Below are 26,298 nucleotides of genomic sequence, written 5' to 3'. Positions count from 1 at the left end.
TAAAATTTACGTCATTTTCTCGCCCATGCTAATAGTCGATTGCATGAATTCACCTTAATTAATTTTTTATAAGAGGAAACAAGAATTATAAATAAGGGGAAAGCGACAATACTGGCAAATCATTAAAACTGTTGTATTTTCGCGCATAATAGGGGAAAAATAACGACACAATCAATGCATTTAATTTTAACAATTATCTTAAATAAATCAAAATCATAATGGGCATGCCTCGTAATATTTTATTTTTTTGTTCACTCTTTAAGTTACACTGTATGCCTCTTTGCTTCATTTTGATACGTGTGTGTTTGTGTTGATTATGACACATTATCGAATGGTGTCAATCATTCATAATAGCTGTCCAAGTCATAAAGTTACGATAAAAAAAATGGATGAAAGAAGACAATTATATCAAAGAATAATAAATGATGAAAAATCAAGGCACACGAGAATGCACAAAACCATTTGCAACGAAATGTGGTGTTACTCTCGACTCTCTGTGGTGTTGCCAAGTTTTCACTTAGTCTAAAGATAATATATGAAAGCGAAGAGTTCATCTTTTCAAAGAAAAAAGAAAACTATCCTTACGGGAAAAGTTTTGTGTGAGGACTGTGATTTCTCAAAGATCAATGCAATAAAGTACAAAGTCAAGAACAATAGATCTATACTAAAAGCCAGGTTATGAACCGACGAAACAGGAAGTAGTTGGATGGGCGAGAGGAAAGTGCGCGTTAGAGGGGTAGCCTGTGCAGTGAGGACACGTTGAGTGTGGGGGATGGAGGGGGAACGAGAACGGAGCTTTTCATTGGACCTCGCGTGAAAATGTCGTCTGCTAACGAAAATCTGGCAACGGAATCACGGAGACAGTGTAGCCAGTTTATTTGCAGTACCACGTGCATTACGAGTCGCATTTTGTACCAGCGTCATTAGCTCGTGCTTTCTTAAAAACAGTAATTTTAATTACTAATATTGTGGATAGTGTTATCGAGAACTATATACAGTAGTTATTTTAAACATATCGGTGACAAACGCTGAACACGTTTTGAATCTCGCCCCACTATGTGGCAACAGAGCTCAGAAAGAGACCAACAGAACATTGCTTCCGGTTTAGTCGGTTAATAACCTGGCTTTTAGTATAGGAAAAAATAGCGTTATTTATATGGGACTACTTCCAGGACCAAAAAAAGGAGACAAAAAGTAGAAAACCACAATAACGGGAACAATGCAATGTACAAAACATTACTCTGAGTCACATTGGTGGCAATGATAACACTAGCACAGTCACCTTGCATCTGCACCAGGAACTCCGTCTTGATCCGCCGTGCAGACTCGGACTCGTTGTCGGAGCGTGATGAGCAGAGGGAGTCCACCTCGTCAATGAAGATGATGCTGGGCTTGTGCTGTCGCGCCAGCTCGAACAGGTTCTTCACCAGCTTCTCAGACTCTCCCAGCCATTTGGAAACCAGATCGGATGACGACACCGAGAAAAATGTAGAATTGTTTGCTTCTGTTGCGACCGCCTTTGCCAAGTATGACTTGCCAGTTCCGGGAGGCTGAAGGACAGAAAAAGGACGACCTATAAGTGACAAGCACACTCACAACAAGTCAGCATCACAGTGTGCTACAAAACTAAATGAATATTGGATATCGTGTTCTAATGGGAAGCCATGTTGATGGAAATTAACAGTTTATTAAATGCTACAAAATGAAATAAACATTGAATATTGACGGGATGCACTCTTAAATGACTGCCATCCACATACTGCCACGATCATGTATAAGATGTCACTCACATCACAGATCTCTTACTTACAGTAATTTGGAAGAATGATGAATGTTGTGTGGACAAATTTTTCATTAGGTTAGGTTAGTACATTGTTTGTTTCCAATTCACTGTGGGCTAAAGCAGGGAGATGCACTATCACCTTTACTTTTTAACTTTGCTCTAGAGTATGCCATTAGGAAAGTTCAGGATAACAGAGAGGGTTTGGAATTGAACGGGTTACATCAGCTGCTTGTCTATGCGTATGACGTGAATATGTTAGGAGAAAACCCACAAACGATTAGGGAAAATACGGGAATTTCACTGGAAGCAAGCAAAGAGATAGGTTTGGAAGTAAATCCTGAAAAGACGAAGTATATGATTATGTCTCGTGACAACAATATTGTACGAAATGGAAATATAAAAATTGGAAATTTATCTTTTCAAGAGGTGGAGAAGTTCAAATATCTGGGAGCAACAGTAACAAATATAAATGATACTCGGGAGGAAATTAAACACAGAATAAATATGGGAAATGCCTGTTATTATTCGGTTGAGAAGCTTTTATCATCCAGTCTGCTGTCGAAAAATCTGAAAGTTAGAATTTATAAAACAGTTATATTACCAGTTGTTCTGTATGGTTGTGAAACTTGGACTCTCATTTTGAGAGAGGAACAGAGATTAAGGGTGTTTGAGAATAAGGTGCTTAGGAAAATATTTGGGGCTGAGAGGGATGAAGTTACAGGAGAACGGAGAAAGTTACACAACACAGAACTGCACGCATTGTATTGTTCACCTGACATAATTAGGAACATTAAATCCAGACGTTTGAGATGGGCAGGGCATGTAGCACGTATGGGCGAATCCAGAAATGCATACAGAGTGTTAGTTGGGAGGCCGGAGGGAAAAAGACCTTTGGGGAGGCCGAGATGTAGATGGGAAGATAATATTAAAATGGATTTCAGGGAGGTGGGATATGATGATAGAGAATGGATTAATCTTGCTCAGGATAGGGACCAATGGCGGGCTAATGTGAGGGCGGGTTCCTTAAAAGCCAGTAAGTAAGTAGTACATTGTTTGTTATTGTTCAGTCAACTGTCCGAAGACAGGTTTGAACCTCTTAAGTAACAACAATAAGGCATCACTCAAGAGGAAACTAGGCCAGGAGATAATGGGGTAGGATGACCAGTTCCTTTCCCCCTCCAAGGCATACATGTACACTACCGTATTCAGTACTAAAAATAAATATTGTACGTATTTCAAAACTTTATTTTTAAATATCTATATGAAAATTACTAAATTTCAACATGGAAGAAAATGTTTGTGCAGTACAGTGTCTCTTACATAACCTATAAACGTATTTTCCAATTATCTGGCACTGGCTTTGTCCCACAGTTGTCGGATGCAACTGTAGTGCGAAATTCTAGAGCAGCTAAGATGTGAAGGTTAATAAGCTAAATTTACCGACTTTCTTAAAAAATGTCTTAACAGGGTTTCACTGTAATCAGACAGCGAGCATAGCTGAACCAGCTTCTAGATGGTTCTGCTACAACGTCAGCCTGTTTTCATTATTATTTGAACTACAGTGGTATTCTGATTAAATCACTTTAATGTATTGTGCAAAGGAAAGTGATGTGAACATGGAGTGAATGACTCACCCCAAAAAGCAGAATTCCTTTCCACGGTATCCTCTTGCCAGTGAAAAGGTGAGGGAAGCGGATGGGGAGGATGACTGCTTCCTTCAGGGCCTCCTTTGCCCCCTCGAGGCCCGCCACGTCGGACCACTTGACGTGAGGCTTCTCCACAACAATGGCCCCTTCCAGCTTGGACTGCAGCTTCTTCTTCTCGGGGTCGTCAGAGTCACTCTCGCTGTCACTCTTCTTGTCGTCACTCCTGCAGATTATAATTGTCGTCAGTCACATTCCCTTCTGTATTTCCCACAATCACACATGAGCTTGCAGCTTGTTATCTGTGATGTGGCTGTATTTTCATGTATAATGATGGCACGTGTTCTTTAATTTCCAGGCTAATAGGTAAATTGCCGCCTGATTGCCTGGACTGCGGTGTTATCCCTGTGATATATGGATTCACGTGGTGTTACTTGTCAACAGACATGGACTACAAGTGACTTTGGATTTACGTCTTGTGGTGAAGTGGATATTGGGTGCAAATCTGACTTTCAGGTGTAGCTCCCTGTAAAGCAGGTTTTGAATAATTTCAAGGAAAGATTGTTCCAGGGCCGGGTATCGATCCTGGGATCCTTCACTTAGTGCACGAATGCTCCACCAACTGAGCTATACACGACATCATCACAATTTTTCCTTTATATCAACACAACTCAAATGGGCTGACAAGATGCCAGAATCCAACTTTGAGTGCAACACAAATTCTGTGTGACATAAATACATAAATTGTGGCTTTCTGTTAACATACCTATAGTAACGAATATATTATGCAAATCTGGCTTTCAGATAGAAGCTCCCTGTGAAGCAGGTTATAGGGTTTCCATTAAGGGAGCTGTCCCTTGTATCATTCTGATAGTATTTGTACAGTGTTTTAGTTTCGTAGGCAGGAGACAGGGAGTAATATTTTAGTGTACGATATGTGGGGACTTAAATCCATTGCTTGGTGATTTGGTAATCACTCTGAAACTCTATCATGGTGGAGACATGGAACTGTAGGGAAGACTGGCCACGATCATGTATGGGGAAGGAAAGATGGGGCAGAGAGATGATACACTGGCATATGGTTCACTTTAGGCTTGAGGAGAATATACCCATACACATTGTAGTGTGTGCATGTGATTTACTGTCACGCCAGATTGGCGAGTGTGGGATTATTATCTTTGTTATCTTGTACGAGGTATTTTATCAGGTATTTCAATATTAGTTATATTTTGGTTGTTGTATAGGTTTCTATTCTATTATCTTTTTCTTATAATAAATGGTTATTACTTCATTGTTAAGGTAAATGGTGTTTACTGCTCACTTTCCTTACTCCAATAAGACAATTCAAAACGTTATCCAAGGTTCATGGAAGACGCAACAGACAGGTGGACTGGCACGGCGTCTCAGTTTTATGAAATAGAAATTCTGTAACTTTTATGAAAGAGGATCCTGCTGGTGATTCTAGGCAGCATATAGTAGTACTCACTTTGCTCACCAGGCTGCAAAAGGGTATCTGTCGGATACAGGGGGGAGAGCCATTAATCCTTCCCATTGAAGGCTTTAAGGAACCAACCTGGACAAATACCCAATGTCCCATCCCTACCTTCCCGTGGTGCAGCTGTTAGTAAGCATAATTTTACGAGCTGAACTAAAGGGAGGGGCTACTCATCAATTAGCACTGGTCAGCTTGATGAGTTAATGACTGAATTTGGTATAATTTTCCTCTATCCAATACCTAATTCCCTCTTTACCCTTTCCTATCCAGTCCTCTGACTGAACTCTTACTTTCTTCGACCCCGACGGCATTAGAGCATTCCAGGCCTAGGGGTTCATTTCACTTTCCTTCCTCCTCTTTCTACTTTTTTGTTCCTAGTGCTGACCTGCTATGGCACTAAAATCGTCCTCCAGTGGCTTAAGGAGGGAAAGCTGGTGATCAACAAGATCTCCCAACTAGGTCCAATGGACCCGTCGACCAACAGCAGGTGTGGTCCTCCAGACATTCTGGGGTTTGTGTGTGAATGAAGTAGCCACCAAAACGTTAAAATATGGTGTTCACTTAAATCGGCTACAACTTACCATTTAACACCTCAAAATCTGTGCTTCAGTGGCTGGTCATGATAATATCTTTGAAAAATATTGGAGTGCAAGATGTCAAATGACTTTATTGTCAAGCGCCTGGCATTAGAAAACAACAACAACTTTGCTCACCAACACGTGGACCAGTATAAATGATTAAAGAACGCCTGTACACGTTGAAGAGTGACCTAATCTGTTGATAACGGCCATAACCATTATCACAAAGCAAATGATGCGATATGAACAAAGTAACTCATCTTTAATGAATTTAAATACTATTATAGTCACAATCATGCCATGGTATGAAAGAAAAATTCCACAACCTCGAGTGGGATTCGAACCTGCGACTTCCTGTACTCCGGTCAGGCGCTCTACCACTGAGCTATCGAGTTCGTCTCACGCCATAGGCTTGGAATTATCCTTTCATACTGGCGACTCTGTTATAGAGTACTGTCCATAGCGTCTGATCTAGTCAGCACTGCTTATGGGTTGAAAGAAACTTTACAAATGTAATCTTCATCTTACGATGTTTGGTGACGTATACACGTCCGTTGATGTGACGTATTAATGAATTTAATGGCATGATTGTGACTATAATAGTATTTAAATTCATTAATATGTCACATCAACGGACGTGTATACGTCACCAAACATCGTAAGATGAAGATAACTCATCTTTATTTATGGCTATTCTTCTGAATGTACAATCATCACAAACAAAACTTAATTCGAATAATTTCGAGGGAAAAATTGCTCCGGAGCCGGGTATCGAACCCGGGACCTTTGGTTTAACGTACCAATGCTCTACCACTGAGCTACTCGGGAACTCTAACCGACACCGATCCAATTTTTCCCTCTATATCCACAGACCTCAAAGTGGGCTGACAACCGTCAAGCAACCAACTTCGAGTGCACACTAACTCCGTGTGACTTAAATTGTGGCTTTCTGTTAACGAACAGTGACGTGTATTATGCAAATCAAGATTTCAGGTATAACTCCCTGTAAAGTTGATTTGAATAATTTCGAGGTCTGTGGATATAGAGGGAAAAATTGGATCGGTGTCGGTTAGAGTTCCCGAGTAGCTCAGTGGTAGAGCGTTGGTACGTTAAACCAAAGGTCCCGGGTTCGATACCCGGCTCCGGAACAATTTTTCCCTCGAAATTATTCAAATCAACTTTACAGGGAGTTATACCTGAAATCTTGATTTGCAAAACCTAATTCATCATCAACAAGCACATTTATTCCAACAGCATCCTTCTCACTTCTCAGAACAAGAGGAATGAGATGCATTTCAAGTTGCTTAGGTCTGGCGTGACACAAATCACATCCCTTCAAAAAAGTACGTACTTGGAATTGCTTTCCCCTGCCTTGACCGGTTTCTTCGACTTGCCCTTCTTTAAGTATTCCTTCAGCTTCTCAGCTCTGTCCAGATACTGCAGACACTTGGTTCGGATGCTCTCCTTGGCTCTCTCACCCTGTGCCTCATCTGCAACATTCGTATCAAACAAAGAAAATAAGAGAGTGGAAGAAGGAATCAACAAGCAGCGATGGCAAACTTTAATCTACAGAGCAAAAAACGACTACGACTTAATATCTAAATATCTATGCTATTTAATTGAATAAACTTTAAAGAAAGTAAAATTACTTATAATTCTGTTGTGAAAATAACTGCATTACTACAATTTTTTTTTCTGTTAACTATGTACATTTTCATAGTATTTTTGTTCACAACTTCAATTCATAATTGCTTCAGAACTACTAGATACATATTTTTTTTTGTTTCTTCTCGTAAGGATCATATGAAATGTTAAGTTTATTGAGTATGTTACGGGCTTTGACAAAGTTAAACGAGATAGCCTCTTTGGCATATTACAAAACGAAAATATACAATCAATTACTATGAAATATAAGTCAGGACAAATAAGATAAGAGAAGAGATTCAATTACCAGTCAGACAGGGCTGTCCCTTATCATTGACATTACTTAACATCTGAATTAAATTATTTAAAAATGAAACAAATTTAGAAACACATGTCATGCTATAAACAAAGCAAAAACAAGCAAGTTCCTTTCTGCAGATGATCAGTTTTAATCACAAATTCCCAGGGTAATCTACAAAAGAAAATATTCACGTTACAATATTTCGGACTAAAGATATTACTGGGAAATAAGGATACTTTGGGCACAGAATCAAATACAGAGTAAAATTACAGTCAGCAACAAATGTTGGGAGCAAGTATCTATATATATATAATTTGAACTGGTAATGGAAATTATGGGAAAATGGCTGAACGGATTTTAATAAATGACCTCTCATTTTGAAGCTTGGAACTCAAAGTTTTTCAGAAATATAGTAGTTTTCAGTGAAATGTCAATTTTTCAACATAATTTTCCTATTTTCCAAAATCCATCTGTCGTCAGTTTTGAGAACTAGCTAATTGCATTTCAGAATAAAACAAAACACACACTACAGTAAACTATATTACACGAAGGCCATGATCTGCAAGAATGCTGACATATTTGGAGCTCAAATTAAATTGGTTATTAAAAACTTAACTTACTAAAAATAATTTACAGGTTCGATTCTGTGGTGAGTAATTTTCTGGGTACAGCTGTGTATTGGATATTAAAAACTACAAAACTTGAGGTGGTTTGATGACATTATTACCATTAGAAGTGAAATATTATTATAGATAATGCCATGATGTGACTATTTTTCATTAATTATACATACTAATGCTATATTGATGATATGAAAGTGAAACGTTTTGGGGTTATGTAAGTAGATGTAGAGAATAACTTAAATTAGATTTTGATTTCTATATTTTACTGAGTGGCGGCTATATAGTATATGTTACTGAAAGCTATAAAACTTACGTAAGATAATAATATTATTAAAAATCAAATATTTTTATAGTTATTAATCAAGTGGGGTTGGGTCTTTTTCATATATTTAATGGCAGTGTGGTGTAGATATTTATATGCGTGGTTCTCTTCAGTATTGGCTCGAGAGAGAGTATCTTTCATTATTATGGAAGCAAATAACTTTCAGAATGTCTGGTATTCTTCCCTGAAAATAAATCTGAAAAATGTTTATTTGAACGTCTAATGAACTTAGTTTGCAGCATTTGCTGCACAAGCCACTAGTCAAATTTTAATTATGTGGACTGTGTTAAATAACACGAAAATGAAAAAAATGTTCATAAAAAATTACATCATACAAATCTTGAGACTACTGGAAAATACTCGATTTGTATAAAAATTGGTCATTCTCAGCTGATGTACAGTAGTGAAGTTTGGACCACCAAATACAAGCACAAAAACAGTCTGACAGGAGCTAACTCTCACAGAAAGGCCAGAAATCAAACACCAATGTAATGGTAAGAGCCACCAGTTAGCATAGAAAATGTGTCACTAGGAGGTGAACAACTTGATTAATGGATGCACGAGATGAGACCGATTCCATTTGATTGCTTTTCTTCACGATGTAAGTGACCTTGCACCGAATTACATCATCCACACGTTGTGAGTACAGTCACAGAAGCAACAAAATAACTCTCTGAAAATGCTGGTGGGTGAGGAGGACCAGGATGAGGGGGAGGAGAAGAGGAGAAATTGTAGAAGACAAAGGAAGAGGAAAATAACTATGAATACAAGGACGGAGATGAATGACAGAAAACAAGAGGGACAGGTGATGTATGTGGTAGCAGTGACGGCCCTGTTGGGAACGAGGATCCTCAAGGATCAATGTTAGGTTCCCTACTTTTTCTAGTGTTTATAAATGATCTTGCCCCCCTGATAAAACATGTAGGTCATCCCATATTATTTGCAGATGACACAAGTATAGTAATTACAGCCAATAACTCCAACACATTCCAATCTTCAACAGAGGAAATTCTCTTCAAAATATGTGACTGGTTCTCAGTCAATAAGTTAGTATTAAATTGTAACAAAACTAACATAATTCAATTTAAATCCTGTCCAAATTCAACCTCGCAAATTTCTAGCGCAATAATTAACAATAGACCCCTATTAGAAACAATAAAAACCACATTTCTTGGATTAAAAATCGATAATGTGTTAAATTGGAAAAATCATATTAAAGAAATTACCCCCAAACTAAATTCAGCTTGTTTTGCTATTAGATCTATGCAAAAGATAGTAAATACCAATACCTTAAAAGCAATATACTTTGCATACTTCCACTCGGTAATGAGTTTTGGAATAATATTCTGGGGAAATTCCACAGATAGTAACAGTATATTTCTATTACAAAAAAGAGTAATTAGAATAATAGTGAGTGCCAAATCTAGGGAATCGTATAGGACTATTTTAAAAAGACTATACATAATGCCCATGGCTTGTCAGTATATCTTTTCATTAATAATCTTCCTCGTATGTAATCGTGAAAACTTTGTAACTAATTCAACAGTTCATAGCATAAATACACGTAAAAAAAAAATGACTTTCATACTTCATCGGCAAGTCTATCGTGCTATCAAAAAGGAGTCCGTTATATGGCAGTAAAAATTTTTAATAGCCTTCCTATCGATATAAAAAATGAAACTCAAAACATAAAATTATTTAGGGCAAAATTAAAGAAGTTCCTAATTTCTCACGCCTTCTATTCTGTAGGTGAATTCATGACATTCAATAACACTTCATGAAATTGATACTAAAACTTTGTGTTGTACTAGTAGACTATATTGTAAATCTCGTCTGTATATATTTCATCTAGACTGTGACTATAAATTAAGACTTTATAATAGTATTAAGTTTTTTGACTTGTTCCATATTCTAGCTGTAAGCAATGTATGAATACCATGGAATGTTAATAAATACAATACAATACAATACAAAGGATAGCAAGTGCAAGTGAAATGACTATGTAGGAGTGGCAGCTCTGTTGGGAGAAACTCGCGGTGCATTGTGACTGCTCTTACATTTAATTGCGTGCAGGAAGTACTCAACGCCATGTTCATACAGCCTCAGTGCCTCTTCATAATTCTTATTCCTGTCTTCTTCTGTAGCTTTCGTTACGAGGTCAATGGCTTTCTGAAACAGAAATATTACAACTCAACAAAACGTGCGGCTAGCAAGCAATCTGAACAGTTGCAGCACAGAATGAAGTGAAGCACATCTCTCTCTGTGAAATATGTTCATACCATAAACAGCTTTCGTTTGCATTTCTTGGGCAAATCGTAAAACAGCGAATGCTAAGCTCCGCCCATGACCCCTTTTCACTTTTCCCCTACAAGCTCACCACACACTCTAGCGGGAAAGAGTGGAAATAGGGGTTTAGGATGGGGTGACATCTAGTGGAACAAAAAGAGTGAATGCGGCATCTACGAAGCAAAAGAGGAACTTCGTCCTGTCTCCCTCTGTCTCTCTCTCCAGCTTCTTTCTTTTTCTTTTTTCCTTATGACTTAGCAGAGGGTAGTATTCGATCCGTGTATCTACCTAACGAAACGCACGCACGCTTTAGACCTCTTTGCTACTGATGCGAGTTGGTGGTAGAAGGGAAAATGAATCGATTTATGTTCAAGGGAACTGCCGTAATGTATTGCAGAAATGCAATGTATGTCGTTTTTGTCTAATGCACATTAATTTGGTTGTATTGTAAAATATGAAATACATGCAAGGTGGTAGGCAGTGATCCACCGAAGCGGGGCAGATAGTATAGAGAGAGAGAGCAGGCGAGCGAGGTGCTGAGCGGCGAGGGTGGGGATAACTCCCCCTACTGGCATTCACTGTTTTACGACTTACCCATTTCTCTAGCAATTCTACTATGTAGCCAAAATGAATCCTCTGATTTAGTTTCATCAGCATTTCTGGGTGTTTTTGCTTTTCTTATTTTTAGTGAGAGATTGTTATTGCAGGAGCTGCCCTTGGTATAATGTGTTATTTTATACCATCTTTTATCTTTCAACTTTTGTAATGAATTATAAATTGTGTATTGCTTGAGTATGTCTTATTTGTAATTAAACAAGGAATAAGACTAATTGACTTTATGGCATATCATTTATGTATTAAGTAGGCTACTGTGAAATAGTAAAATTTTCTTTAGGGTATTGTTCAAATCAGAGGCAGACAAATCCCGAGTGTCTGGTCGCCATGACACCTAGAATGTGTACGTGGTGCCTGAATTTTTTTATTGAGTTAAACATTTTTTAAGACTTCAATGTTACTACGACTAATACATAATTTTAACGAAAGTGGTTGTAGGTTCAGTGAAGATCAAAGAGTGTCTCTGAGAGCGTGTGTTTGCATTGCAAAGATATTTAATATTGTTTAGTATATTTGAGTAAATGTATCTTTATCATAGCTCGAATGATTTTCTCACTGCATGTGTGGGTAAAATGTGCTGGCTCTTAAAATTTTAGGGTTTTGTCTATCCCTGTTCAAATAATAATAATAATAATAATAATAATAATAATAATAATAATAATAATAATAATAATAATAATAATAATCATTCCTGTTAAGGTCTCTTGCCAACGTTTCAATGGTCTGTCCAAGGATCTTTGTCCACAGGACAATAATTCAACATTTTGGCGTGCAATTGTTGATCAAGGCATTCTGTTTACATGTTGATTTCCAATTTTTCCTGTAATTTTGTAGGTAATCTACTATTGGTTCAATCTGCAGTTCCTTCATAATGTCACAATTTCTCAAGTAATATGAAATTTAATTAGTTGTTAATTTTAATTATATATTAATATTATACTTTATTATTATTATTATTATTATTATTATTATTATTATTATTATTATTCAAATTACCATACACATTGTCGTGTATATGTGTATATTCAGCTTATTGATGTCCAAAGCATTGTTGAAGAAGGCAATATTTCTCGCAACACAACATGAACACCATATCTAAGAGCATGGTTCCATAAATCTGTTGCGACAGATTAGTTAAATAAAGTAACATAACCCATGGGCTATTGAGGTGTTCCCTGGATTAAGAACTTAACATAAATTACGTCATTTTTCAGTTTCCAGCATTCTTAATAACATATCCCCCACTTCACAAAATATTATTTCTCTCCAACAAACACACCGCCCTATAAAAACATTTGAATGTCGTTACACGCAAAGCTATGATCTGTATCTCAAATTCAAGATTTTGTAGTTAAGTTCTTGTTCCAGAGAACGCCTCACTTATCTTAGTAGCTACATGAGAAAATGTACCTCACCTGTAAAGTAGTTCCTGCCGCCATTTGACTGGAAAAACGCTAAAAAATCCTGTAAACAAAACAATCATTGTAAATAGACACAGTAGCAGGAAATGTGATCCTCGTAAAATAATGATGGCGACTCTAGATTTGGTAATCAAAAAATGTCCAATATATGAAGTAAGGATAAAATTCATAATGACAGGAATGGCGAAGAGGACAGTCCTGTAACAGACGGAACTGGCGACCTTCCCATAAAGAAATGTCAGGTCAGCACACTTGCAGTCTCAAAAGCAGACTAACTACTGCAATCGAATGACTGGCTGGGATCTACCTTCACCAAATTCATACTCATAACAAACTGTCACTCAGGCATGCACAAAAAGCCACGAGCTATAAACTCATTGGTATGAGAGATGCTGGACATCCTTGATAAATACGGGAAGATGACCTATCTTCATGGTGAAAGAAACAAACTTCACATGACGATGATGATGATGAATTGATGATGATAACTCTTATTTTTGTAATATTTTTTTCCGTGTTTAAGTTAATTAATAATTACATGGCTCTAGGTTCATGACAAAATTGGTACAGTTCAATCAGTCATATCAATGCACACCTATCTAGTACATGTCTAATCTTTGAATACGAACAATATGAGGCACTCAGAATACAAGTGGTGCAAGTCCACAGAAACTGTTAATGAGATATTTATTGTTTTAGAAACACGAGAATCAGTAGAACAATTTTTCATCCAATGTACATTTATTTATAAATACTTAAAATACTCTTTTACCTATGTCATAATAATATAAAAACCTGAAATAAAATTTATGGCTGAAATTAATTAATGACAAATCATGAACTTGCTTCACTTGTCCACTGAAAAGTTGCAATATTTCACATGGCAATATTGTTTTTTTTTTTTTTTTCGTTGTTGGTAACTCTATAGCATCTATTAGTTGCTTTATGGTTGTGCTAACAGATGGAGTTACTTGTCAACAATGTGACGCTGAAACGTGTGTTCAGGTTACTGCCCAGCGACAGTCCTGATGTATTTTTATATTTGTGATGATTGGTTAATTAATATTAACCCGGCACACTCACATTCATACAAATTTCCAGACTCTAGACACCCAGGGAATTCCTCTTTTTCAAGAAAATTCACCGAGAGCCGAGCCCGGGAATCAAACCTGGGACCTCCTGATCTGGAAGCCAGCATGCTCACCAACAGACAACAGAGGCAGTTAAAGGCAATATTGTTAGCGTGCATTAAAATAATCACTTGCATGTGACTTTCACTTGTTATAGAATCTTAACAATTCTCTATCAGTATCTATTAATTATAAATAATTACAATAATGTCCTGAAAAAAGACATAAGTAGTTTATATTCTATTCTGTTTTCATATGAGTTACTTTTGTACGATGTTTTATTAATAACATTATAATCTGCACACATAAGAACAGTTTATCACTTGAGGAGTTACTTAAAACAAAATGAAACACAGTTATAACACAATCATAATGTAACTAATTACTTCAATTGTTTTTTTTTTTTTTTTTTTTTTTTTTTTAGTATCTCACTTGCTTCCTGTTGCATCAGGCACACAAATTCCACAATTTGGGACATCTGGCCGAAATCTACGGCTGACCACTAGGATCCAGAATACAAAGCAGAGGTTAAATGAAAAATACAATATGATTGCGGAGAGAATACGGAACAATGATAAATTTAAAAATAAAGTACAATTTAATTACGGAGAAACATGACATGAAAATACATTGAAGAGTAATGAAATGAAGTAAAAAAAAATTACATAGTATTATACAAGTGATTGTGTAAAATAGATAATGAATCTCTCAATACCATTAGACAAATTTTGTTAATGTCCTCATTAGAAAATTTAAGAGAAAGGAGAATGGTTTTGGTTAACTTAAATGAAGTTCCGCTAGCGCCAAAAAGAAGTAGTTTCACTTCCCACAACTCTTCACTATCCATTTAGTTTGATTCAAATAATTTTTCAATTACTCGCAAAAATGAAAATAACATTAATTATAATTACTGAACAATTAACAAACCGCAAAGCAAACAGCACAGTTGCTAAGTGGGATGGACTTGCTTCACTTATCTTCTGACAAAATGGCAATTTGTTTCAGTGTTCTGGTAAAGTGCTACCAGAAACCATTAAATAATACATTGCCAAACCATTAAATAATACATTCATTTTATTATTCATTTAGAAAGATCTTACACTGATGTATCTATTAAACCTTAAATTAGCAGATGTTTAATTTTGAACTTGCACCACTTATATTCTGAGCGCCTCAGATCTTGGTCGTGTTTTAGAGATTTTTTTACATAAAATGCTTAAACAATGTACAGTAGAGGAGACAAGTCCTGTCCTGTGTCCTTATCATGTGTCATGACTGTATCATCGATGGGTATGGAGGGGAAGGTAGGTTTTAGTCTGAGATCAACTTTCATGTCAGTAGATTTGTATAATATCAACAATCATGAAACAAACTGTCTTTCCCCTCTCTGTCCAGTATAATGTAATGCTGGAAACCAACAGTTGCTGAACTTCAATTTGTTTGATATATTTATACAACTATGATAAACTTGCGATCAGATGGGATCAATTGTTCTATATCATCCATTACTAGGTTGAGGCCTGGAGGTATATATACATTGACAAGTGAAAATGAAATATTATTTTGAAGTAATAATTTTGTCCTAATGTATTCAATTTGGCCTTTATATTGGTGTTTAGATTCAATTAAATGACTGGAGTTGTGGATCATGGTAACAACACCTCCACCCCCTCTATCTTCACGAAACAGATTAAAAATTTTGTAGTCAGCAAATTTGTAAAATTTTAAAATATCAGCAATCTGAAAAGATTCTTATATGCATACTATAGAAGGCTTTTTGTCCTGAACTTCTTGAAATTGAATGTAATATTCAACCACTCAGACACTATATATTACAAAAGGATCTAAAAATACATTTAAAATTGCAAGCCTCATCCAGATCTCAGATATTCTTCAAACTGTCAGATGATATCCTGTGTAATTTCTATAAAATAAAAAACGAAGAAATACCAATCTATATCACAGACACAATCATTGCTAAAACTCCAGTTGTGAACGTAATTCCTCCATGGAAATGGGTGATTCCAGAACATAGCATACAAATTCCAGGAAATCATTCCAAAAATGATCCTCCATACATTCTTAAGTTAGATTCCATGGAACAACTCTGCAGTACATATAAGGATCACCTTCAAATTTATACAGACATGTTCAAATATTTTTAACAAGAGCCAGAACAGGTCACATTGTCACTCAATTGTACCTACACCGATTTCACATTTCTGATAATCCTACTTGTCTGTGGTGTAATAATCATGATGAAGATCTGGAACACAATCTTCTATACTGTCCATCCGTAAACCACAAAAGAAGTAAATTAAAATCATCAGTACCAGTTGCAGAAGACACAGCCCTGCAGTATATATTGACTACACCCCAACTCTGGCTACTAGCAACAGGCATCTATAATGAACACGGATCAAAATACCCCTCATTTCTCGTGAAAAACAACAACTGAATACACTACAGTGGACTATAGTGGACTTTATGTTGTCAGCAAACAGCTGGATACATTAAGAAGATTGATTGATAATTTCATACAACATTAAATAAAATGGATACAGATCAGGTTGAGTGATTTACAGTGTGTGCTCTTGTTTGAGCAAGAATTAAATGGCTCACGTGTATTATTTTACGAGTACTTTAAATGTCGTTTTTATCTTCACCTCTACAGACAATCCTGAAAGCAAATCCAACTAGTCCCTCTGCTGCTTTTCTCTCACATACTTGTTAGTTGTTGCTATAGACGTAATGAAATATTCTGTTCAGATTTTACGTAATCACCTGTACACCTAAATTTCCTTATATTCTATTTGATTACTACTAATTATTGAGTAAAAGTACTTTCCCAAGGGTAGCTTCCATTTCAAAATAATAATCATAAATACTGATAACATAAATTTATTTTATTTTATTGGGTTATTTTACGACGCTGTATCAACATCTAGGTTATTTAGCGGCTGAATGAGATGAAGGTGATAATGCCGGTGAAATGAGTCCGGGGTCCAGCACCGAAAGTTACCCAGCATTTGCTAGTATTGGGTTGAGGGAAAACCCCAGAAAAACCTCAACCAGGTAACTTGTCCCGACCGGGATTCGAACCTGGGCCACCTGGTTTCGCAGCCAGACGCGCTGACCGTTACTCCACAGGTGTGGACGATAACACAAATGTTTAATTTTCTTTTTATTTGCTCAGTATGCTGTGTCTTTTGGCAACCCTTACTGAAGGGCAGCTGCCCTTGTTGGGTTTATTATTATACAGCCAGAATTCATATGTAAATGCATATTTTTACTGGCCAGTTGAAAGTCATACAAAAACACTTTATACATTTTTCAACATCTTTGATAACAATATACAAAGTTCAATCGTGCATATTTTTGCAAGTTACAGGCTTTCCCGCACATAAAGACTATTATGCATACATTGCAGCATATTTTCAGGATTTTGTTGCATAAACCTCCAAATATGCATAAGTTACTTTGTAAAAAAAAAAAAAAAAATTGATTTTTGGATTATTTGGTTTTCAGCACACAGTACCTATTCTTTGATGCCACAGAGAGCCAGAAACACTTGCACATGTCCTGGGCTCTTGGCCACACGGTGAAGTACTCCGTAACTCACGACACCATAGAATTCGTTTGATGATCACCGAACAGTTTAGATCAATAAATTTTCAAGTGTTCGAAGAAGTACACGGACTGGCAGACAATGGCAGTACAAGAAGAATAGACATGATTGCCATCCCGCCAAATAACAACAATGGCTACATCATCGATCCCACCGTTAGATTTGAAAAACAAAAGAGCCAACCTGAAGATGTAAATAGGGAAAAAAAACGACATCTATGTACGTACCATTCCATATTTCATGGACAAATACGGTCTACAACAAACTGAAGTAATAGGCCTTATGGTTGAACTATCCCCGGTTTCTTCTTCCAGACCTGGCAACGTTTCGGCCTACAGAGGAAGGCAATTGATGACATCGTTCTTGCAGCTCTGAGAAGATCCATATTTATACTCCGCAACCATCTCTACGGTCAACAGTGATCTTCAAATAATTAATTAGTACCTACTTATTTATTCAGTCATTTCTTGTCATTGTTGTAAGACTCCATTAACCTTAAACATATGTATATTATTTATACTTCCAACTGCCTATTGCACAATATGCTCTGTCTTTGTGGCAGCCTGTTAATACAGGGAGCTGTTACCATTTAGATAAATGAATAAATGGCTGGAAAATCCAACATAACGACTCCCTGCTTTTGCTCCACTTGAGTCGGGAACTGAGGGCATTGAACTGCTGCACAAGAAGCATTCCCAAACATCCCTAACTCTAACAACCCTACCCTACTTTTCTCTATTTCACTTATTCTCAGCTGGCATGCAAGCAGTGCGAGTGTCAAATGCATGATTTTGTCGTATTTTGTGAGAGTGCATTCCTTCTTGATTAGGTACTGCAAGTAGCAGAATCCCTAATAGATCACATTTCCCACTCACAAGGACCCCCTGGTCAGGCTATCAAGATAAAACTAGACATGTGATATCAAAAACCCTGGTTACAGCACTGTGTTCGATGTAAAGAAGGCCATGTGCCAAGAAAGTGTGGCTTGCTTGAACTTCGATGTTACAAACTCACAATTTCTGCACCAAAATTTTGTCCAGCAACCTCATGTGATGTTGTTCGATCATTTTTAGTATTAAAAAGGCCTTTGTAAATAACAAACGAAGTACGGTAAACAAAAAAAGCCACTGGCATGGCTCAGTCGGTTAAGGCGCTTGCCTGCCAGTCTGAAGTTGCGCCCGGGCGCGGGTTCGATCCCCGCTTGGGCTGATTACCTGGTTGGGTTTTTTCGAGGTTTTCCGCAACCATAATGTGAATGCAAGGTAATCTATGGTGAATCCTTGGCCTCATCTCGCCAAATATCATCTCGCTATCACCAATCTCATCGACGCTAAATAACCTAGTAGTTGACAGAGCATCGTTAAATAATCAACTAAAATAAATAAATAAATAAAGAAATAGTGTACATATTGAATCTTAATATCAAATTAAAAACGTACATTATCTACCTACATGACATATTCACATTTTGCTTTTCAGGAAAATAGTAAGTAATCCCTACAAAAAAATGTATTTTGCATGTTTTTGCGCATTTCTTGTTTTTTATGCACATTTATTATTTTATTATGCATATTTCAGACTTTGTTTGTGCATATAAATCAACTACGGAAGTTGTGTGAAAATTGGGTATGCTTGTAGTTATCCAGTGTAATTTTACATACCAGGTACCAATTTTAATAATTGTTTAAAAATGATGCATTCAAGAATCATAGGCCCTATTAACCAGATTCGAAATGAGGCAGTAAAACAAGTGGGCAGCTTCAAATACTACAGAGCCATTATTATCAATGGTTCCAGACAAAAGTGCCGGCAAACTGACCAGCCATGCCCTGTGTGGTTTATGGTGCATGCGTAACCGTTTCTCCCATGCAATTGACCTCCAGTAGCCATATGGCATTCAGTGCGCTTAGAAGTTGTCTTATGAAACTCTCAATTCTTCAAGTGTACAATGTTAGTGTAGAAAGTTTAGTGATTATTGTGTATGTAGGTAATGCCTAGCAACAAATTCTCATTGCGTGAACGTGTGTGTATGTATAATATTACATAAAAAGCAGGAGGTCGTGTGCGAAAACAAGACGAAAATTAGGAATAAAGTTTCCAAACAGACCTGTGCCTTCTGCCAAAACAATCAGAAGACTCGTTAAAAGAGTTAAAGAAACAGGCTCAAAGAAGAATCGAAAATCAAGCAGAAAACGCATTACTATTAGTATTTATTTATTTAACCTGGTAGAGATAAGGCCATTAGACCTTCTCTGCCCCTCTACCAGGGGATTACAACTATAATATGAAGAATAAAATTACAATTAATATTAAATTTACAATTACAATTACAATAAAAATTAAAGTACGACAAGATTACCTGATTAATAAAAGCTAGACAATCTATCATAGAAGTTAAGAACAAAGAATATTTTTGTATTTACTGAATTACAAATTAAACCTAGAATAACAAAATTCTATAGTGATGAAATTACCATATATTGAGATATTTTGTGATAGATTAAGAGGACTATTACAAGAAACCATGTCTGAACGAGTCTCAATTACTGACCAAGTGCCTAGTAAGTTTGCGTTTGAATTGAGTTTTATTTCGACAGTCCCTGATGCTAGCAGGTAACGAATTCCAGAGTCTTGGCAGGGCTATTGTGAAAGAGGATGAGTATGAGGAGGTGCGATGGGATGGTATTGTTAGTATTGTTTTATGGCAAGAGCATATGTTCAGATTGTGGTGTTTTTATAGAAGAAAAATTAGATATGAGACTGGTGAAAGATTAGAAAATATCCCTCTAAAATCTCTAAAGCATTTAGCACAGGAAACTGGAGTATCTCAGTCCTTTGCAAGAAATGCAAGAAAATCATTGAAACTGGGCTCCACGAAGCCCAGATCTAACACTCTGTGATTTTTATTTATGGGGAACACTAAAAGGTGGTGTTTATAGGAAAAATCCTCATTCTACAGATGACCTAAAAGACTATACACGAGAAGAAATCGAAGCTATCTATGATGAGGAACTTCAGAGTGTTGTTCATTCGTTCGCCAGAAGATGTCAGTTGTGTGCGGTGGCAAAAGCTGAACCGTGCAGATGTAGCTTCAATTGAACGTTCGTTTTCAACTTGGTTTGATTAATATTCTCCTCAGATTGCATGGAAAACTGATCCATGTAGATGCACCTTAAATCATGTGAATCTGATTACATATCGCTTTTCTCGAGAGTTAACTGAAACAGAACAAATTACTACGCATTCTTTCAACATGATTCCACCACCACCACCACTCATACAGCAAACGTTTCCCTACAAGAAATTAATCAAGTGTTCCAAGACAGAGTAATTAGTAGGGAGCGGATTTTTATGTGCTAAAAATTTAAATATATTTATTTTTTATGTGCTAAAAAGTACGAAAATATTTGCTAAAAATAAAAAAAAAATATGTTTTTAAATATGACAAAAATACCTTACTTAGCTTGAAAAAAAAAAATGTTACTAGGTACTCAGCAACCACACTTGAGTGCTAGTAGTTGGCCGAGAATTGCAGTGAACAACAAAGATCATCTCCAAATTCTCCATTACAAATGCATGCCGATTATCTCTGAACAACGACTTATACTGTGAAAACGATCTTTCCACATCACAGGACGTCAGACGTGCATATTTAAAGAGAGGAATGTCACAAACACAAACACTGTCAATTTCACCTACAGGCACACCCTCCAATACTTGAGCAACTTTACACATTTTTTTATATCCACTCTTTTTCCCAAATACATTCTGGAATTTGTCCCTTAGTACTTGTACTTCTGAACCTGGTAGCAAGTCTAGTTTAATTTTCACGGCATGCACCTCCCTGTTTCAGACAACAGGATCTTGGATGTTTTGAGTTTTTTTATGGAGCCACACAAAAAGCTTAGATTTGCTAATGTGAAAGCCAAATCGTTTTTTAAACAACCATCTTTCAGTATATCTTGAAGGATATCGATTGACGAAGCCCGATAACAGGGAATCACAACAAGACGTATTGTCTTACTTGATGGACATGAGCGAGAGGCGAGAGATTTGTTTAAATTAAATAATGTTCATACCCGAGCTCTTATCTGTTGTGTTTCACAAACAAAGAGTGGAATGAAATCATCTTCAGCAACAATAAACATTCCTAATTATGTGTTGCAAGATCTCTCCTCCTTGTCCATGTTAATTTATTCTCTAATAATAACACTGATATGCTGCCTAGCAGTTCTCAGAACTTGAGGCGATACTATTACGAAAATGGATCACGGATACAACACACAGCGCTTAGAAACACGAAGCAACCAAGAATTCTTAAAAAGATAACGTACTCCTGAGTGACATAATTGATTTCGTTTTAAAATGTTTAAAAGTTCTTGTAAAAAAATTATTTTAGTAAAAAAACTCCAAGATTTATGTGTTTATAATAGATTTCCTGAAAATATGTATTTACATCATTTTTTTGTGAAAATATGTGTTTTTATGTGAAATAAAATTCAGGTTTTAAACTTGAAACTTCATGTTCGGAATTTTTAACTTTGTTAATTGTACGATGAAAGAGTAATGGAACGGAAAAAAATTCTCTCCGGCGCCGGGATTTGAACCCGGGTTTTCAGCTCTACGTGCTGATGCTTTATCCACTAAGCCACACCGGATACAACTCCGACGCCGGTTAGAATTGTCTCAGATTAAGCTCCAACTCTTGGGTTCCCTCTAGCGGCCGCCCTCTGCACTACGTCATAGATGTCTATGAACGCAGGACAGAAGTCCACACATGTGCTGAGGTGCACTCGATATGAGTGACTAGTTGGCCGGGATCCGACGGAATAAGCACCGTACGCATATCATATATATTATTCTAATGTACCGAAGTACATATGATATTTCCATGCAGATATTCTGCATCATCATACGATGAAAGAGTAATGGAACGGAGAAAAATTCTCTCCGGCGCCGGGATTTGAACCCGGGTTTTCAGCTGTACGTGCTGGTGCTTTATCCACTAGAGGGAACCCAAGAGTTGGAGCTTAATCTGAGACGATTCTAACCGGTGTCGGAGTTGTATCCGGTGTGGCTTAGTGGATAAAGCATCAGCACGTAGAGCTGAAAACCCGGGTTCAAATCCCGGTGCCGGAGAGAATTTTTCTCCGTTCCATTACTCTTTCATCGTATGATGACGCAGAATATCTGCATGGAAATATCATATGTACTTCAGTACATTAAAATAATATATTTGTTAATTGTGTTTTATCACACGCAAAAATATTTAATTACATAGGAATCTGCTCCTTAGTCATTAGTGTTAATCTGTGACCCCCCCCCCCTGCATTCCTGGACCTTATGCCTGTGATTTTTATCTTTGGGGGTTCAAAGAGAATGTGCACAGCACCTCAAAACATGTCAAGCAGGGTATTGCCTCCACTCAATAGGTACTCCTAAGTCATGGAGGACATGTTAAGCAGGTACAGAAAAGGACAGTGGCATTTTCAGCATGGGGTGAGTACATAAGAAATTGCTGACGTCAACCTGGCATGCCATGTTGCTATGCATACAACAGCTACACAATCTTGTTCGTAATTTGAAACCATGAAAAATATTAAAATTTGGTATAAATGTGCAGGGCCGCCGAGAAGGGGGGCAAAGGGGGCGACTGCATAAGGGCCCGTCAGATTAAGTGAGTCTGATTACTTTTTATTATCATGAATAGATACATACCGGTAGTATAAAATTTTGTAAGAACATTTGTTACATAAATTTGACATATTAACTGAAGAATAGTAGAATTAATACAAATTACCACTTCATATGTAAATATTTGACTTTTATATAATAGAATATCGGTTTTCCGCATTAACATTCACCGACACACTTGAGGGCCTCGGCATTTGCCTGAACTATGTTCTCGTCGCTTGTACCGAACACGTTCAATCATTTATTGGCCTGTCCTTTTTAACTAACAAACCTCTGCTGGCCCACCACAATATGCTAGTGGACTCCTCCAAATAGAAGTCGCAGGATCATGTTTCCTTTTCAGTACATTGTATGTTTCGTGTCGAAACTTTCGTCTTTTTGTTGTCGTTTGTCTCGTAAATTCTGTTCATTAGTGTTACCGGTTATAGTTTAACTGCACAATGGACAAGTACAGGCGTACAGGTGTAATATGGGTGTCAGACTGCGTGAAAAATATTATGAAGACATTAACAACGAGATCAATGATGAGCCGAAATATTTAAAATCATTTCATGCCTCTAATTTAGGGCCAACCATACTGAAACCTATGAATCTCCAAAATAGCCTGAGAGAATTCAAATTCGACAGTTTTTTTCCAAATATTTGTATAGCCATTAGAATATTCTGTACAATTCCTTTGACAGTTGCTGATGCTGAAAGATTCTTCAGCAAAATGAAGGAAATAAAAAATGTATTCAGATAAACAATGTGTCAAGAACGACTGAGTAACCTTGGCCTCCTTAGTCTCGAGAGCAATCTTGCTAGTCTTTAAATTTTGATGACATAATTGATGATTTTCATCAATGACGTCAAGGAGAGTTGTTTGTTGATATTGGACTGCAAGTTAGAAATTACAGGTGTTTAGAAATAATGTTTAATGAATATAATATATTGTGCTAAAGCAGGGAGATGCACTATCACCTTTACTTTTTAAGTTCGCTCTAGAATATGCCATTAGGAAAGTTCAGGATAACAGAGAGGGTTTGGAATTGAACGGGTTACATCAGCTTCTTGTCTATGCGGATGACGTGAATAAGTTAGGAGAAAATCCACAAACAATTAGGAAAAAAGCGGAAATTCTTGTTGAAGCAAGTAGAGCGATAGGGTTGGAAGTAAATCCCGAAAAGACTAAGTATATGATTATGTCTCGTGACCAGAATATTGTACGAAATGGAACTATAAAAATTGGAGATTTATCCTTCGAAGAGGTGGAAAAATTCAAATATCTTGGAGCAACAGTAACAAATATAAATGACACTCGGGAGGAAATTAAACGCAGAATAAATATGGGAAATGCCTGTTATTATTCGGTTGAGAAGCTTTTGTCATCTAGTCTTCTGTCAAAAAGTCTGAAAGTTAGAATTTATAAAACAGTTATATTACCGGTTGTTCTGTATGGTTGTGAAACTTGGACTCTCACTTTGAGAGAGGAACAGAGATTAAGGGTGTTTGAGAATAAGGTTCTTAGGAAAATATTTGGGGCTAAGAGGGATAAAGTTACAGGAGAATGGAGAAAGTTACACAACACAGAACTGCACGCATTGTATTCTTCACCTGACACAATTAGGAACATAAAATCCAGACGTTTGAGATGGGCAGGGCATGTAGAACATATGGGCGAATCCAGAAATGCATATAGAGTGTTAGTTGGGAGGCCGGAGGGAAATAGACCTTTGGGGAGGCTGAGACGTAGATGGGAAGATAATATTAAAATGGATTTGAGGGAGGTGGGATATGATGATAGAGACTGGATTAATCTTGCTCAGGATAGGGACCAATGGCGGGCTTATGTGAGGGCGGCAATGAACCTACGGGTTCCTTAAAAGCCAGTAAGTAAGTAATATATTGTGCTAATGTGAAGCTTTGCTAAAAGTTTTCAACGTAATAAAAGTGTATATTTTTAGGTTCGTATCTGTGTATGGGGTTATCTTTTATTTATTTTGCAAATAATTATTATGGTTAGAATAACTGGTAACTTGTAATTGTTACTTTTTTCAACGGGGGTCCGAGTACAGTATTGCATAGGGGCCCTTACATTCTGTTGGTGGCCCTGTCAATGTGAAACCAGCCCCAAGAACAACAAGAATTAAATTTGAGTCTGAAATCATCATCATCATCAACGTCATGGATTAGGCCATGTCAGTCTGTTACAGCAATGTCTCAGTGAGTGTCCAGCCAGCTATTCAGTCTCAAATTATAACATTCAGGATTTATTTTCTAGATCTTATATCAGGGCACATGCATTTTATATTCATCAAATCCATGTCAAAGGTCGGAACATCCAACAAGTTGGAAACTGCACATGCAGGGGGCAATGTCAGCAACAGTTAAATAGCAAAAATGTGGTAATGTATTCCTACATGTAGTGTCAAAGGGCTACTACCATGTACCGGTAATACAAGACACAATATCTACTTTAACATGCATAATAACCAGACCAGCTTGTCATTTTGTGATCAGTGACTCATTCACTTATTATGTTCCAAACGAAAAGCCTAACCTAACACTGAAGAGGCCTTCTACAGAAGTATTAAGAAAAATGAATTGTAAATGCCATGAAAGTGAGTTGTACATTCAATTCACATAAGTCTGGGTCAATCTAGGATATCGAAATAAATGTTAATTTTGAAAAGGATAGGCCTAACTTAACTTCAAGTGATCAGGTTGGATGGACATGATTAATACATCAACAGATGTTTACCCAATTTTAGAATAATTCTGAAATGATTAAAGCAGAGAGAAAATTTTAACGAAACCATAGAACATTAAAATTAATGGAGAATGGGTACTTCGAATGTATGCTAGAGAGCCTATAATGTTACTTCTCAAGTGTCTGGGAAATGTCACTATTTGACGATTTCGAAATAAGTTACTTAAGTTAACATTGTTTTGATATCTCATCAATCATCACGTGTGAAGGAAATTAACATAAAGTAAAAAGAAGTCTTTCTAAATAAAACTAAATCCAATCTATCGAGCCCTCACTTTTTTTTTGATAGCTACTGAATCAGTGCTTGCTCAACATACCGTACACATTCATTTACTTGTGAGGAAACTCAGTACAAATGTTCAGCATACATTTCACTGATAAAGGAC

The 26,298-nt window shown here is 36.8% G+C and overlaps 1 protein-coding gene across 1 annotated transcript in view; it reads right to left on the bottom strand.

Annotated features, from left to right (window-relative positions):
* Vps4 (vacuolar protein sorting 4) overlaps positions 1–26,298 on the bottom strand; it is a 35,676-nt gene that overhangs the window by 8,327 nt on the left and 1,051 nt on the right. Inside the window, exons 2-6 of the mRNA XM_069844818.1 lie at positions 12,706–12,754; positions 10,447–10,558; positions 6,851–6,989; positions 3,418–3,652; positions 1,283–1,550 (exon numbers count right to left, since the gene is read on the bottom strand). Coding sequence (XP_069700919.1) covers positions 1,283–1,550; positions 3,418–3,652; positions 6,851–6,989; positions 10,447–10,558; positions 12,706–12,729 — 778 coding nt within the window. The 5' untranslated portion in view covers positions 12,730–12,754. The remainder of the gene's footprint in view (positions 1–1,282; positions 1,551–3,417; positions 3,653–6,850; positions 6,990–10,446; positions 10,559–12,705; positions 12,755–26,298) is intronic.

Source organism: Periplaneta americana, chromosome 14 (genome assembly GCF_040183065.1).
Source record: "Periplaneta americana isolate PAMFEO1 chromosome 14, P.americana_PAMFEO1_priV1, whole genome shotgun sequence".
In the NCBI taxonomy this organism is placed as follows: domain Eukaryota; kingdom Metazoa; phylum Arthropoda; class Insecta; order Blattodea; family Blattidae; genus Periplaneta; species Periplaneta americana.
This window is presented reverse-complemented; position numbering and strand designations above follow the sequence as displayed.